The sequence below is a fragment of the Varroa jacobsoni genome, unplaced genomic scaffold (assembly GCF_002532875.2).
Source record: "Varroa jacobsoni isolate VJ856 unplaced genomic scaffold, vjacob_1.0 scaffold_1112, whole genome shotgun sequence".
Lineage (NCBI taxonomy): Eukaryota > Metazoa > Arthropoda > Arachnida > Mesostigmata > Varroidae > Varroa > Varroa jacobsoni.
Genome location: NW_019214014.1, coordinates 68,846 through 86,034, shown reverse-complemented (window position 1 = coordinate 86,034; position 17,189 = coordinate 68,846). Strand labels below are relative to the sequence as shown.

Genomic DNA, 17,189 nt, shown 5'->3' with positions numbered 1-17,189 from the left:
TGTGTGTGTCTGTATACAACATGACTGCATGCTTTTATTTGTGATGGAGGACTGACCTGTTCCGAACGTGAGAAACTTCATGAGGGACATGACACCAGCGGTAACTTTCGGTGTAGTTGATTTCTTCCTGCTGCTAGCTCACAAAGTTCCCCCCTATTCCAATTGTGTGCATTGGCAACAATGTCTAAGCTAGCGGGAAAGTGGCTGTTTTTGTTATAGCCAGTGACTAGCGATACACCCAATGCACACCCAGCAAGCTGCTAATAAACGTTGACAACTGGCGCGCGCAGATTGATGACACGGAACTCCACGGCAATTCAATTCATAATGTGACAAATCACATCTAGCTTTGACTAATGCACTCGTCTATCAACGTCACCGTCACTGACAACACTATAACATCACAATACATGCACTGGCGGAAGCTGTCGGCGATCGATAGGTATCCGTATTAACAGACACAGCTCAATACATCAGCGTAACGGTGGTTCACACGGCAATGCTCACGCGCGCTCCCAGACGTAACGTAATAACAAAACTCGCTACTTAGTAACGACCTGGGCTAGGAACAAGTACGACTTAACCTTTGGCAACAAAATTTCGTTTAGAATTTCGTCTCTACTCGTTATTTGATCTAAGTTCTTTTGTCGATGCTGTAAACAATGGTGGCAACATCTGTGGCCTAACGAGAAGTCGATGTACAGAAACAACGATATGACGTTAGTCGCCAAAAACAATCGAAGCGGTCCGAGCCTTGTGTTTCCTTAGCTTTCTCATAGTCAACTTTGATGGAGAGTGAATAGCGTTAGACGTCAGTTACTAGTATTGTGCGCTTACTAAAATCCGTTGACAGAGCACGCAATGGAGGCAGTGTCGTGCGTAACAGCTACCGTGACCGTTGTCTGTCTGAGTGCTCCGTGGAACAATATATAATACATTATGCGATACGCCGTATTTGACTATCTATTGCGGTGCAATTAAAATCATTTTCAAGCTTGCGTACCTCACGTCGCTATGGTGATTCCTCGTGCTGCCAAATGTTAGAGCGTTTCATGATTTCGATCTTCCTGGCATTCAGCCGTTCCCACCTGGAACAATACAGCTGATATGCTTTGGTGAAAATTTTAATAATGACGTATCTGTTTAGCACGATCGACGGCAGCCACTTCCGCCAGCATCCGTACCGCCATAGTTGGCTTAATTTTCACCTTTAAATTAGAGCCAGCAAAGCAGCTTCTACGTGCAACAGTCGAACTGGTAATGCAAGTTCATTAGCACAGAGACAGCGGACGGAGATTACCGTAGAGAGGTGAACGGACGCCAGACATTAGCGACGATGGCTAGCGAAGGACCGGCACTCGACTCAAACAAAGCCGAACAAATGGCAACCATCAAACAATAACACGCTTCTTATTGTTGTATTCATTTAACATTGTCTTGCCAGAACTCGCGCGACGTTACGTGAAAAGGACACATGCGGAGAACGAGACCGTCAAACTTGCTTATCCACTCGAGATTGCTGCTTACACAGATAAAAGATTTGTGTTTAAAAGAAAACGGTGGGCAAATATGCTACCCAGCCCACTGGAGTTTTCCTGGAATGAATCTTCTCTCCTAAATTTCGCATGCCGTAGCAGTAGACGTTGAATGGCTTCTATACTAAATGACGATAACAGCACAAATTCGGAGATCTACTACATTAAATAAACACTGGTCTTTACCAGCTGATCCGCGCGTTCATAGGAGGATGTCATTGCTCTACAGCAGACGACTGTGAATGTTTGTGATAATGTGATAACGGAAGACGGAGCTCTCCGTCGCATGATATCACTGCAACAATATGAATCATGGGTTCTTTGTTTCTTTCACACGATACCACTGTTTGATCTTCCCACGTCTGTAGCCTATCCTAGTAAGAGTTCGTCGATTGTTACATTAAATACGTTAAAACAACTAAATCGATCATCTTAACGGTACAGCAAACGACACGAAACACGCACAGTTCTAAAACACCTGAACAGTGCCGAAGAAACGGCCATTACCAATAGTACGTGTAGTCAGCAGATTAGGAATTCTGTCGAAACACAGGATATACAGACGTGCACAGGCCTTCGGGTGAGCAGACAAACATACTATTTGAAAAGTATCGCTAATTAAATCGCCAGTTGTCGATTCTCAACAAGTGAAAGGTAGACGTATCAGCGTCACTAGAGTGGTCATTGATTCTCACAGCAATCGCTGACAGCAGTGACTGGCAATAGCCTTTCTGTGGGCGATTTCGTCTGCCCTAGTCACGGCGTTTGGTGCTCCTTCCTTGCCAGCAAATGACGATTGTTAGTGATGGTAACGGCAACACTGACTGGCTGGTCTAGCGGTTACCAAGTGTCTCAAACTGTCCCGTTCGACGGGCGCGCCAATCAGAATCTCAATGCAGCTGGCGTTCAACATCAAGGCTGCTGGTACACACAACAGCAGCGGCCGCGGTCGCGGCCGTAGCCACAAGAGTGGTCGTGCTGGTTCAGCAATAGTCTGCAGTCTTTACCAGCTCCTCGCGGGTCACACACCTACGCGCAGATAGAGCTAAACAGTTGACATCACCCTTAGTATCATCTTCATACCGCCGTCGCAAGATTTACAAAGAACACATTGAGTTTTGTTGTTGCTGTCGTAGTTTGTGTGCTTGTCTTTCTTTCGGTCTTTCTGTGCGTGTGTGTGCGTCTGTCTGTCTGTTTGTCTAGCTTTGCGACTTCGCTAAGACGAAAGAGCGAAGCGCGAAGCGCGACGCGCAAACGGCCACGACTTTCAACACCAAGCAACCGCGGCGACACAAACTAGCTTAAACGGGGCGATGGAGGGGCGCGCACGACCATACACGCTGAAGATGGAGAAACGAAAAGCTTGTCGCTTTGCGTAAATAGCTTTCTGCTGTCTTTTTGTTTCCAGTGAAGGCTGGCTTCTCTTTCTTTTCGCCGCGCGCTCCTTTATGGCTGTGAGAGATGCGGCGGGACACTAGTTCATACTTTCAGTTTTCACTCAGATACTGTGGTGAAGTTTCTGCTATTCTCCGTTGAGCATTGTCTGTCTGTCTGTCTGCTTGTCCATCCATCCGTCCGTCAACCTGTCTCAACCAACCGTCTTTTTCCATTAGTGTATTACTGTTTTTTTTGGCTGACGTTCTTCTCTTGCCTTTCCTGTTTCTCTTTCTTGTCGCGCGATATTGCGGGTAAGACCCGCCTGTCAAGAGGTATTCGACCGTTGGCTACCGCCGTTGGCGTTAGCCCTGCTAGCTAGTACCGTATTATCGCCTTTGAAGCCTGCACGACGAAGCTAGCGGCTTTCATTTGTCCGCTGCTTTGGTCCGATCACTCGTGGATAACACATACGAGACGCGCATTATAGTCTATGGGTAAGCAGTTAGCAGTGTCACAGTGGCTGACAGCCAACGGAAACTATCGTTTGTGCTTGGGGGTAGCACGATGACGTTGAATAGCACCGCATAGAACAATGAGCTGCTGAACGGTCAGCCATGCGCGTGGCGCCGCTCTTCTGGAGAGGAGGACAGTATAGCCGAAGATGACGGCTGCGTTCAGCGACGATAGCTGTGAATCGGGAGTGACTGCCTACGCTGATATGGGCCGTGAGTGTTCTGGGTCGCGGAGTGCCACCGTATGCTCGCAGGACTCACGGATATCAGAGAACAACTCTGTCGTGACGGCTAGCGCCAGGGAGTGACGCAAAGAAGAAGTTGTTCAAGTGGAGAAACACAAGGCTTCGTTTGCTGCTATGGTGTTATAGCGTACGCGTATCCCCTTAATGATATCTGCTTATTCAACTGATGATCTTCGCAAATTCAAAACAAGCGTAGGGACTCATTTCGTGCTAGAAGGGGCCTTCTGTCTAAAGCAACGCTTAATCAATTATTTATAACGCACTCATGTGCTGAGCGGCGTTGAAGAACTGAAGAAGAAATAATTCAACTCCGCAAATTTGAAATACGGATAAAGTAATTACTTATTGGCTGTCATGATTGAATAACGCAAGTTTAACTTCGCCTGAGTGCATGGCATGTACGGGTTTCAAAGGAAACGGATTCCACCAAGCGGCGCAGGCAAACGATAGCGAGTATCTTTGCTAAAGAAAACATGATTACTTTAAATTTTAGTCTTAATAAAACTATTATCGCTATTATAAAAGTTTAAAAAAATATTGAGATATTCTGCAATCATAGTTTTATTATCTACCGACTGTTAGGCAATATATTCAAAGGTTATTTATAGTTTATAATTCTTAGGGACCAAGTAGGTACTTAATAATAAAGGACCAAAAGGTCAATCGAAACCTCAGCATCGTACTCATGAAAACTCTTATAACAATAATGTAGCAACTAATATTGGCCGCTACGTAGCATATTAAATCCTTTCAAGCCTTCGGAACGCTCCAAAAAAGCAGAATGTGATCTTAACGTGATACTTAGCTTGTCTGTCTCAATCAATGTTATCAATATAAGCTGGAGAATGGTGAGCGAAAACCTAGTAAGAATAACAAGCGATCATTACCTGGCACCAAGGTAGATCTCAAACGTCGTCTGAAAGATCCTAAAAATGCCCAAAATTTGATCATTCCCAGTAGGATGTCGGGTCCCTCAATTTCCGCGATTTAAAAGTACAGTTCTGAGCCTCACATCGCCACCAAAAGACGAAGTTAATTCTATTAGGCTGTCTCATCGACGTAATGCCTTTTGCATTGCAGGGGTGAATTCGTAGATCAACCGTTCCGCAGCCAAACTTCCTCTACTATACTGATCTAGATAAAAAAAATTTAGATCCAGACTAGCTATCTTAAGTTCTAACAGCGGCTAACTCGCAGACGCCTGTGAAGGTATAACTTCGTTTATTTAATTCTAACTAATATTATGTTTAGCACCTGAGGATCTTATCCTTTTTCTTATTAACCATTGCGTGATTCTACTATCGTCGGCTGTTTCTACCAACATAATTAACCAGACTTATCAATTAGTTACCATACCACAACTTTTGAGTTGTGCTAAAGTGATACCTACTTACGTTGCGTAATACTAGAGAAATACGAAAATATCGTGGAAGAAATAGCAGGAATTCAGTGCCAACAGTGTTTACGTAATTGCACGCTTAATTATAAATGTTTGTGTGACGTTGGTGTTACGATTACGTGTTCCTAATGGCACTAATTAAAAAAAAAAACATGCTGGAACAAAATGCTTATACATGTTTCCAAAATAGACAGAAAAAAAAAAAAAGATGACACGGACAAGTGCTCTACAACACTAACTGCAGAAGACATCTACATTCGAAGAGAGAGAGTAACACTTTTTTTCTCGTTTCGCCAAATCACGTATATTTACACGTTTGTTGCGATACCACTGCAAACATTACACCGTTTCCTTTATATCCGTCTTCATTTTAGAAACCATTTCAAATAGATAGCTAAAGTCGAATCGACCTCGTCGTTTGCAGGAAGCAGAAAGCGCTTTCGGCTAAATAACACCGTACTCTTTTCTAATATATATATATATATATATATATATATATGCAGAAGTCTAAGAACATAAATACTTAAATGTTTTATCTTATTGTTCGCAATGTCTCGCCTGGCATGGAGGTGTCGGAACCTATACGGAAGCAGTTCGCCGCTCAAGTGGCCTTTCGAGCGTTTGATACATGAGAATAGAAAACATCTCTCCTAAACAGCTACCCGAAAATATGGTCTTTAAACGTTTTCGCAACAGAAGCCAAATAATGGACATAGGCTTAGTCTCGAATTTTACGTCCGGTATCAACGTTAGACACTGACGGCTGGCTGGCTGGCTGGCTTGCAGCCATCCGTTTAACTTAATGTCTATGGGTCGCCAACTAGCCTAGAGAAAAAGCATCTCTTTAAATTTAAATGATTGCATACGCTGTAACTCATCACTCTAGTAAGTAAGAAGGCCTAGATTGTACGTGACATGTTTGATTTGATAATTTTAGTCGTACATCATTCGGGCTGATATAGAGGTTCGAAAGGATACACGGCCCTGCTGATGGATAGTTTAGCGTACCTAGGCAGTCCCATTCCTGCTCCTAGCATGATACTCCTGACGCAAGCGGTAGGTTTCATCATGTGCGCAAAAAATCTGCGTGTATTACCTGGACGGCGAGCACATTTTACCAAATACCAAGCATTTAATCATACTCCACGCAGCGAAATGCGATTTACTATCTGAACTAACGTAAAACACAACACGATGTTGCAAAACGTCGAAAGGGCATTTCTTATCAAAACAAATGCACTCCGCCAACGAAAAAAAAAGCACATGGAAGGTTGATCGGGGTTTTTATATTTATGTGTAATTAAATACCCGCTATATGGAACGCACACAGTAAATCTTATGATTGTAACCGTTAGGGAACATTATGAAGGCAATTTCGTTGGTTCGTACAGCTGAATAAAATTATGGTGTTACAGAGGATCGAGACTAACAGCCTCTCAACATTTTGACTTGATCGTAGGAGACTTCTGCCATTCGCAAAAGTGTATGATAAGAAAGTGTTTATTTTCAATGAAATTCATTCTGCATGTTACATAAAGCTTTTTAGGCGCTGCATCGAAGGCGCAGACCTTCTGGATCATGATCCTTGTACGCAATAGATTATATCTAGTATCATGTCAATGTGTGTTTTTTTTTATTTTTTTCAGGTGCTATTTTATGCTCCGTACAAGGTTTATCGTGCCTTGGAAGTTATTTACGAACAAAATAACAGACGCATTTAAGTCAATCAAATAGGTCATACGCAGGCGATTATGGAACGTTTCGAAATTGACCGTAACTAGCGTATATTGATCTATGCGACATAGATAAACTAAGCGACACTTAGAGAGTGTTCCTAGTTTTCCTATATCGATGCTTGAAAAAGCAATTCAAATTACGATCAAGTTTGGGTGACGTTAAAAAGAACCTTGTGGCTTTGAAAATTTCGGATCAACCTCATGAGTGGTTGAATAGCGAAGCGTTTGTTGTTTGACACTATAAGAAAATATTGTATGGGAGTGATGCGACAGGTCTTTAGTGAATAGTTAGCACAAGGATCTACATTGTAGTTATCTGTACATGTCTAGAGGAGAAGGCGAAAGTCGCTAATCTATGCGCATTTTAGTACTGGAAAGGAAACCAAGCGGCCGATACCGCACTTACACTACAACAAACTTGGATTGTTATTTTCAGCATTTTATAAACTTACAATAGCATGTACAGGATATTTCTTAACGGTGGCATTCTAAGTAAAAACAATTTCCTTATGTCCTCTCATGACACACTATATAAATTAATTAAACAATATGAACAAATAGAGAAATGTACTTTACCTAAGTAGATCAGCAAATAGGTCTAATACTAACTAGCAGCGAACAAGAAATGAAATTAAGGGAGACTGCTTTTTATATACTATATGAATGGAAAACTATAAGGAAGTACAACATTTCATTATCTTGTCGGAATTCTGATATTTTCAAAAAAAAACTTATATTTTAATTAATTAACAGGAGATGTCATAGCCCAATGTCAAATTTTGATAAACGTAAAACGTTTCTTTTGATCAAAAACATATGTACATTTATTTACAATTCAAACAACTGCCCACACGTTCATTGTGTCAGCGTCTGCCGTTTTACATAAAACAGCAATGATATTGAATTAGCATCTGTGAACGACACAATGGAGAGAAAGTTCATCTGTTACGCCACATCTCCAAATTTTTGGCAAAAGTATTTAAACAAATTTATTCACAGTCTTGTTTTGTTGTGTCTTACGATATTCAAATCCGATGATTTCTCACTTACCTCGCACGATAAGGGATGAAGCCCATGCGCTCGTCTTTTACACAACCGACGTCAAGAGTGAGCTCCGACATAGGTGCTCTTGTGGAATAATGTATTGTCCTGTCTCGAGAAAAGTATGCATTGGTAGTGGCCACTCATTGTGACCAGTGGTTTCCTTACCCTAGGATCCGTTCTCTCAGGGAATAAATCCCGTACTAACGTATAGTCACTTTTAAGTGAGTAATTCGTCGCCAGCGTTATCACTATTTTGGAACGTAAAGCTAGAAATAGGCACTAGTGAGGACAAACGGATCAATGCCATGCCCATTTTACTATCAACTGCTACAGCGGCCTATTAATTAGAAAAGCTTTTAGCTCTAGTTAGGCCTAAGAGGACAATAGCTTCTGTTTCACCGGGACACATTGTCGCGTAGCTCGTAAATCGGGTTTCATGCAAACACCCGGCCGTATGAAGTAACATTTAACGGCGGTATCGGACACAAAACATTTACTTATTTATTTGTGACTCTTTGTAATAGAATGTCCTGCAGACAATGCAAATGAACCACATTAACTAAGTTCCTAGGTTAGCAAAATAATTTTGGGGTACCGAAATAAACGCCGATGTTGACGTTACGTCTCGTTCCGTGCTAGCTGTCTAAAGCAATCTTGCGTATCTATAACTACCAACCAGACAGTGTTAGAACGCGACTCGGAGATGAGTAAATCGGAAAAGGACCCGGTTACAGCAGGTCATATCATGCTAGTATTGGCCAGTGCGTGCAAATCCCTTTTATGCTGTGTCATCCAATAAAGTTGCTGAAGGGTATATGTCTCAGGGTATTCGTGCTGTTGATCGGCCGAAATGAAGGCGTTCGGATTAAATCCTGGCGGTATTCCGTATCCTGCAGCAGACGACGCGACTCCCATCGCAAGATAATGGGCTGTGTATTTGGCGTGCTTCCGGATTACGCTCATACGCTATACGAAACAACACCAATGGCAGACAGTGAAACACGTTAACTCTTCTGGCCGATTATCGCTTCAACGAGGGCAATCGACGTTTTATTCCATCGAAATATAATAAATGATAGATAAAATAAGTAAATTAATATTCATAAGAAACTTACCTTCTGTTTTCGGCTTTTCTTTCTTGCTTTCGGACCTATGGGAAGCTTAAAGCGGAATCGTCTTTGTTGACTACGCTCCGGTTTGTCGGAGTCAAATTTTCTGTATGGCCTATTCAGCATGCGGCATATAGCATTGACAATGTCCTGCAAAATTGAGGTGTTATGTTAAGCATTAAAAGAAGTATTCTGATTCCGTTTAAAAGCAATTTCAGCAACAATGTTAAGCTACCACATCCGTATCTATAAGAAAATATCTAATAGTTATTGACTCTTGAGATCTAGTGCAATTGCAGAGGCTTAACAAGAACATTTATGTAAATGGGAAGTACAATGATGTAAACACTAATAATATTAATAAGCACATTAATAAAGAGTAAATGAGACGGTCTAGTTTACCTAAGCTGTTTGGAATAGAAGGTAGGGGTAGTCAAAAAGGCAGGGGAATAGGAATTACCCAGGTGACGGATAAAGGGCATCGCTGATGAGAGACATTTTGAAAATTTGGGACACCGATATCCTTTAAAAGAATGGAGAAAAATTTTCAGCCTATAGAGATCTAATGGTTAGCATTTTAACGTAAAGATAAATGACAAAATTAGATATGAGGGGGGATTAAGTGAGCGATTACGAGAGTGCAAGGGGTCTAGACTAAAAGGACCCCAGCGGTCGATCCCCCGGAAAACCTCAAATAATGCATTGACGGGTAAGTTAAGAAGCAGAAGCATAGCTTATAGAGTGTGGAGATTTCGAAAAGAGTATAGAGTAGGCTGCAATTGGACAGAAGAAGTATGGTAACTTCGAATATGTCACGTATGGTCAGATTGTTCGGGACGGTTGTTTACACGCAAATCCACTGAGCCCATTAATAGAAAACGTTATTTCCTGCTTGAAATCATATATCGTCGAGTATCAAAGGCGCTCAAGCAGTGCCAAGTAATGAAAAAAATATATTTTATGAAACTTTATTGAAATATTTATAAGATTCTATGGAACAATGTTCAAGATTGGCCGATCTAATTTAATAACCGCTCGATAATAGTAATAATTATATTGCGTTGACTATGCAAGGGGTCGACTTGGTATCTGCTTTCACATTTGAACTCATCTCGTCTAGTTGAATACGTTTAAGATCGACAGGCATATAGCTAAGTTAATAGAGAGAAGAGTTGATGTTTTGTAGAGGGTAGTAGGAGTGTAGGTGTTTGTGTTCACTCAACATTACGCCAAGACCCCTCACTAACCTCTTTTCTTAACAGACGGAACGGTACGTTCTTTGATCTTTCATCTACGCGAAGTCCAGCGAATACGCCGTCCGGCTCCTCAGGAGTCAGACTCCAGATTATCTCATCATTACATTTCGGACGACTCATTTTGGCAAACTTCGCCAAGCGTTTGATTTGCTTTATACTCTTTAAAAAGCGGGCGACAATCTTTGGCATCTTCGTGGCTCCTTTGATAGATTCCCTAATGCATAAATCGTTTCAACGGTCTAATGGTTCCCGCTGTTACTAGAATTTGAAATATTCAGAAGAATGCGTAGAGTTACATACGGAATTTCGATAATCACACTTTATTATGAGCCGAATTTGTTATGCGTGAAAGGGTTTCCTGATTGTTTTTTAGGCGTCATTTCACACACAACATGTCCGACGGTACGAACAGCACTTTTAAGAAATCAGGTTTGCCTTTCGTCTGTAAAAAAAAACAATTTTCTTTTCCATGGGTTTACCAACCTAGAATGGAGCTCATGCAATTATATCTGTTTTGCTCCTGCCAGCACCACTTCTCTTCACAAATACTGTTTTAGGCCGAGTGAGAGGTCACAGTGTTCGGCACGTACTGAGCTTCCGTAAACCTTTTTAGAGGATCGTTCTCCTCTTGAGTAAGCTTCCTGTGACATCCAGCCTTAAGGAGTCGAAGGACTGCGTCGGCGCGCCGTTGACCGACGCGTTTTTGTTGTCGACACTTTTTTCTTGTATTCGTGGTTTAGCGTATAGAAATGCTTTCAACATTTACCCGTAATGTCATAAAGATATTGGCAACGGATGTCACAAACACTCCAGAGTCACTAAGCAGTCTTTGCTAATTGCGACGAGCTACTTATACAGTATTCAACAAACTAAAAAAGAATAGCGATCTTGGTGAAAAGAAGAAAGTCGTATAAAACCAAAGCACAAAGACCCGGCAAAGTCGGCCAAAGAAAAGGGACTTCTAAAATTTACTCTGTCAATATACGTAAGATATTTTTTTACGACGAGAAAAGGCAATGGGTCGTTCCTTCTATATAGCTCGATTTGTAATAATAATAGTAGTAATAATAAAAGTCCCCGGCCGCTTGTCGGTATCGTGCCATGTGGCAAATATGATCTTGATGACAGCAGCTGAAAACAAAAGTCGTTGCGGTTTACAATGCCTCACCATGACGTCTAGTTCAATGAATGAGAAACGAAATTATAAACAATACCTGTCTTATTTCATATACAGTATCAGAACTACACAGAAGCTATGCTACATATCTGATCGGTGATATGCGTGCCGGTAGAACCGTTTCTGGAATCGCAAGATCAGACGGCGAAAAGATCTACCAACTATACTTTAGTAGTTGAACACAACTTCTACACCTTAAATCTTTACTTGCTCGCCATGTATGCGAGGTTAGCAGGTTTAATTGAAGTTTATTATCACGAGCAGATAAGTTTGTTCGCAGCAGTTGGCACTTTTTTCTATTGATCGCGCTTTCCTTAAACGCGACTGCACTAGCTGCAGGCTATTCTAGCAGTATTTAACGTTGAAATCTGTTTAAAAGATGCTTAACCTTACGACCGCGAGCGACTAAGGTGTGTGATCCTCTGGCAAATCACGTTTGCGTCAACTGTTTACCTATTTATCATTTCTATGAAGCGGGAAGCTCAACTACTGTTTGGTCACATCAACTGTCATTAGGTAAAATGTTGGGTTACCTCTACCGCATCGTGAAGATTAATAATAATGTACATTTTATTTGGATATATGGCATAGTGTACGACCTCGCTTCTCTTAGAAGGACAATTTAGGAATCTACGGCACAATAGAATTCTGTATTGGTAATACAGATGTGATTACGTACACAGACAAACAAACGATATATCACAGATGCATAAAAATGAACTCGATGGCTTCCACGTGCATCTTATGATGCTTGTTTTAAGACAATAGCAAAAGGATATTGATAAAAGCCCAACGAATAGGATATTTCGGCATTACATTGTGGGGAACCGCTGTTGTCCATCCTGGGTAGAGTCTAGCGCAGCGACCTTTTTCCCATTGAAATTGAGTGGCGGTCGCTCGATTGACGTCGTATGACTGATGGTCGTGTAGAGTGAAGCTCTGGTGAGATCGAGATACCAGCTATCACCATCTTTATGATTATAGACAACGCGACACAGTGTTTATAGCCTATGCGTGTGTGTGTGTGTGTGCTATGAAGTGCTTGCGTTTGATCGTTGACTAAGTGGGAAAAGGGAAAAACTTAGTCGGTAAGTTAGTCTTTTGTTTGTGATACAAGATTAGCAGCATACCTATATCATTGCTCGTCCATGTGGTTCGGAGATTGCTGCTTCGTGGACCAACAAAAAATAGAATATATTCTTCAATACGCTAAAAGGATATTGCTCAACACCGAATACGGGAACAACCAATGGCTTGAACCTACTATGTGCTATAATCGTAAAGTTTGATTTGGTAATTTCGTATGAATTTTCCTCCGATGAAATTTTCATTTCTATTTGTATAGTTTTTACTGCTTTAGCTATTATTGCCTGCGTCTCCTAACAGGATCACTATCGGAATTACCTTCTTGGACTACCCACCATGTTGCGAATATACGTTAGACCATTCGCGGTAAGTCCGCATTGAAACACCCGCTGTTAATGGGGGAAGATGTTTCCTATTTTTAAGAACTAAAAGAAGTAGCATTTGGAAGACCCTGATGATAGGAGGTACCGACTGTTAAATAGCTTGAAAGCGTGGACGATTCTACACAGATTGTCAATGCGGAGATGCTGTCTCGTGCTTGTGACCAGTAATTACGCACTGGGGATACCGCAAAAGATTAGATAGGTCCTTTAGTAATTATTAGCAAATGACAGATTTTACCGGAGAAACTGAGACTGCTCTAACAGTCTAACCAATCCACACTCGTCATTTCTGTTCTTTTAAATGCGACCAAGTGTCTAAACAACATAACCTCATTTGAACTACTAGATTAAGTGCTAAATTCAGTGTAATTATATGGACATATATTGCAATGGTGAACAAAACCGTAGAAATTTTAGCTAATTGAAAATATTACCTTGTTATAGGTAAATACGGCCGATTATAAAATTTCATAAGCTTTACATAAGCTGGAATAGAATGATGTTTTTAATATGTCTAGGGGGTACTCTCCCATTTTTTATATTTTATTTGCTACAGGACTTCTGAACAGCCATATACCTATTATACGTATTTCCATATGTAATTTTTCTATCTGTGGCTTCTCGAAGTAAATCAATGGTGGGGTTTGCTTGCTCGCCTGCTTGCCTTTTAGGGCGTGGAAAACCCTGTAGTCACACGGACTTAGCTTAGGAAATTAAAGGGGTTGAATACTTATTTACTCAATTAAAAGCTGTGTGCTTTTGATTGTGGTTTCAGCAATCGATGAGCCACTCAAATGACTCCAGATTGTGGACTGCGTTTATTGCTTTATTTTCGGCACATATCTCATAGTAGCAAACGCCACTGATGCTTATTGCACCCGAACGTCCAAACCTACTCGACACTGCCACCGAACTCGATTTTTCTCTTAAGCGATGCTGCCCTCGTCTAGTCCCTCTCCGGCTGGTTGTAGAGGTTGAGGCATGCCTTGTCTATGGTGGTCGTATGCTCCAAATGGGCTTTTTGCCGATTGAACTTCCACATAACGCGCGTCCAATTGGCCTGGGTCATTTATTCTTGCTCACTTTTTGTATTTTCAATATTTTAATTCTGCAATCCGGTACATATGAAATGTCATATTTAGCCGAGAGCAACCTAAGGCTTCAGACTCTGTTTGCAGCAACACGTTTTTGTTTTTTTGGCTCCCGATATTTATTCACCTCCTCGTTGGCCTTCAACACTTCATCTCCGTTCTTGAAATGTTTGCCCCACTGTGCTTTCGTTTAAAGCCTAGTTGCCAGTCGTTCTTACTAGTCTTCATCATTTGTTGATAAATTTCCGCAGCGCTATGGCGTTTGAGGAACAAAAACTTGACACTGAGCTTTGATTTTCAAGACTGGAAAACGTTTTCCCTTCTGAAATCGTTTCTACTGGAGTCAACTGGTTTTTACTCTGAAGATTTTAGAAAACTGGAGCATTTACCAGCCAAATTTCGTCTGCTAGTAGCCTGTTGTTCAAAGGTTATTCAATCTCAAATAATTATCATATATTTATAGCGGGAGCTACTATACGAATGACTTGATAGGACACTGCATATATTATTCACACGACCCAGCCTTGCCTTTACCTCTGTATATATACTCTGTAATTGTTGAATATGAATCACAGATTTTGGCCTTCAGCGAAATTTGTCAGAAATGGCCCTCAATAACAACTTGGCGTTAACTTCCATTGTAGAACCTCAACACTAGATGATATTTTTACGAGTTTCGCCATAGCAGCTTGTTTCGTAATTAATGCTATAGAGGACATTGTTTAATTATCTGTATTGTATCTTTATTGCCGATTGAAAAGACCGAACGGCCTGGGATTATGGGGTAGGGTTTGCTTTTATGCTAGCAGACGGTAACTATTTGGTAGTGAATTAAACAATAGTCGTTTATATTTACTGTTTTCGGATATTTCAGTTTTTCGTCTGCTAACGATGACGTGCTAAACACAGTCAACAATTAACTCTCTTTACATTATCATAGTTCTGTTTTTCTGTTCGGATTTCGAGGGCATATATCTCGGGTGACATTCTCGCATATGTCACATCGACCCTTAACCAATATCATTAAAGTGCGAAAGCGTCCCAGAAAACTTCCTATGCATACGGCAAAAACAAGTCGAAAAAGCTGAGAAGTCCATACCCATCTAACAACTACCATTTTTCAATGGTAGTTTAAGGCAGTCGTCATCGAGGTAGAAGCGTCTATAAGATAGGAAGCTTCATGTCTAGCCCTAGCGAGCCGCGTCTTAGCAATCCTTTCAGCTATGAAGTGCTCGTCATGCACGTCTCGGTTATTTCGGACAATTTCGGCAGCTTTCGGATATCGGCGCGAATGGAACATATCCAAAAACTCTCTTTTTACCATTCGAGATAATTGTTTAAGCACATGATAAAACACCGTGCGATACGACTGAAGGATAATAACGAGCCCTTTCAGACGGAATATACGATAGAAAAGGGAAAAACTAGACAGATATATGATAGTAAACAACACGGGCCTTAACTGGCATTGCTAACGTCTTTCTAGCAAATGTCACAGTTAACATAAAGCGTTAAATCACAGTTGTTTACTTCTAGAAGTACGCGTATCGTCTAACTATACTTTCAATTCATTGTGTTTACACTAGTCCTCTGGTACCACGAGACGATTTCCGCATCGAATATATGTCTCAACCTTTGTTGATGAGTAACCGACGTTATATTTATTCTTTTGTGTTCTATTGTTAATATGCACTTTTTGCCAACGAAATGAGAACAATATTTAAGCACATCTTTATAATGGCTCATATACCATTGACTTAAATCGTTTATGTAATTGCCAATGGCATAGCAAGAACACTTTTTACAGTTAAGGTCCTTTATTATACGACAGCGCTTTACTACAGGTAGTTTTTAGCTGTTTGTTGCATAAAAGTTATGATTTAAAATACGTCAGAATGTTCTACAATGTTTCGCGTAGCTCGAGCGCCATTTATCCCTATTTCTAAATGCGTTCACGCAGCCTTCACAGTACCGTGTGATCTAGCCTTTTGCTGAGCAACGGTTCAAAATTCCATTTAACGCCTGATTCAGGCCGAAAAATAAAGCAGCTTCTTTCTTACCCAAACGGATACGGATCTTAGCTAAGCTTATCAAATGGCCCAGTCTGGTCTAGCTAAACGCATAGCCTTCACGATGAGATAGAGAGATTTCGCAGAACTCCGCTTCCTTCCTCAGAACGTCCAATAATTTCTATGCGCACTATAAAATCAAGTCCGGTACATTTATCTTACGCTTGAGTAATGTCTGTGTTATTATCGATTCACATGAATGAGGACGCTATTATATAGCTTGTGTCTGTAATATTTTGTAACTTACAATTATGGCACTAAACACAGAGAAAAAGTTTACCTCATTAAATAGTCGGGCAATACGTACACGGAAATTTCGACGCACAAACACTAACTTTGCATTGAGACAGTGTTCTGTCTTTTTTATCGTCGGACTGACACAAACAGAGTACGCGCAACATCAAAAAAATGACAAAAATACCACACACATCGTAACGGCCCTCTGTTTTTCCATCAGGGCTATACCCTAATATAATTGACGGCTGATGATGGCTGTCTCCGTCCTGGGTGCAGCGTATTTCCCGTTGTTATTGATCTACCGTAACTGCGCCTTTCGTTTCCAAGCCGCTGAGTTCGCGTCTATTGCAGAGCTGATCACTCTAAGCGTGGTCACTCCGACGACCGACGTGACCATAATTGAGCCAACTACACTGACCAATTATTGGCCGGTTCACTTGGCCGCGTTGCTTCGGGAAGGAAAAAAAATGGCGACGAGAGCAGCGGGGAAATAGCAACACTACTAAGTTTTGTTGCTGCCCCTGTGAGATTCGGCCCTTCGAAACAACTGCTCCCTATTTAGTATTATTTATCGGATCGATTTGCTAGTACTCGCTGGCGTACTCCTGGGCTGCGTTCGATGGGCTCCACGAGTTTACGAGGGCTTTTGTCTAGTTGTCTCTATATATCATACAAAATCTACCGCCCGCTCTTGTTATCTAATGCACAGTAATCACCTATCGTCGCAATAAGAGACAGTAAACGCAAACGGGTGCCACACCTCCCAATCAGTGCCTGCTACGAACATTAGTGGCCGAGTAGACATGTAATCAGCGTGAACCTGGACACAGTAGACTGTAAATATGAACAAATAAAAATCGAGGTTTATCCTTTGTCCGAGGAAGTAAACGTTGTTTCAATAGAAACTTCTCAAATTCTACACGATCGTAGAAC

General features: G+C 41.2%; 2 protein-coding genes across 8 annotated transcripts in view; both read right to left on the bottom strand.

The window, feature by feature from the left end:
• Window positions 1-2,766, bottom strand: part of LOC111266747 (85/88 kDa calcium-independent phospholipase A2) — a 19,056-nt gene extending 16,290 nt beyond the window's left edge. Inside the window, exon 1 of one of the 3 annotated variants that reach the window (XM_022844474.2) lies at window positions 57-2,766. In XM_022844474.2, coding sequence (XP_022700209.1) covers window positions 57-90 — 34 coding nt within the window. In that variant the 5' untranslated portion in view covers window positions 91-2,766. The remainder of the gene's footprint in view (window positions 1-56) is intronic. The other 2 variants (XM_022844475.2, XM_086971052.1) reach the window with 2 other exon arrangements.
• A 5,560-nt stretch (window positions 2,767-8,326) lies between these two features.
• On the bottom strand, window positions 8,327-16,911 carry LOC111266743 (uncharacterized). Of its 5 annotated transcripts, none has more exons than XM_022844466.2 (4): window positions 16,300-16,911; window positions 10,205-10,471; window positions 8,964-9,107; window positions 8,327-8,814 (listed from the first exon to the last, which is right to left on the bottom strand). In XM_022844466.2, exons 2-4 carry the CDS (start codon window positions 10,400-10,402, stop codon window positions 8,587-8,589), a joined length of 570 nt encoding a protein of 189 aa, XP_022700201.1. In that variant the 5' UTR covers window positions 10,403-10,471; window positions 16,300-16,911; the 3' UTR covers window positions 8,327-8,586. The 5 variants fall into 5 exon arrangements, with proteins under 5 accessions (XP_022700201.1, XP_022700204.1, XP_022700202.1 ...); XM_022844469.2 differs by having other exon boundaries at window positions 10,205-10,465; XM_022844467.2 differs by having other exon boundaries at window positions 16,327-16,911.
• Between the last annotated feature and the right edge of the window lie 278 nt (window positions 16,912-17,189).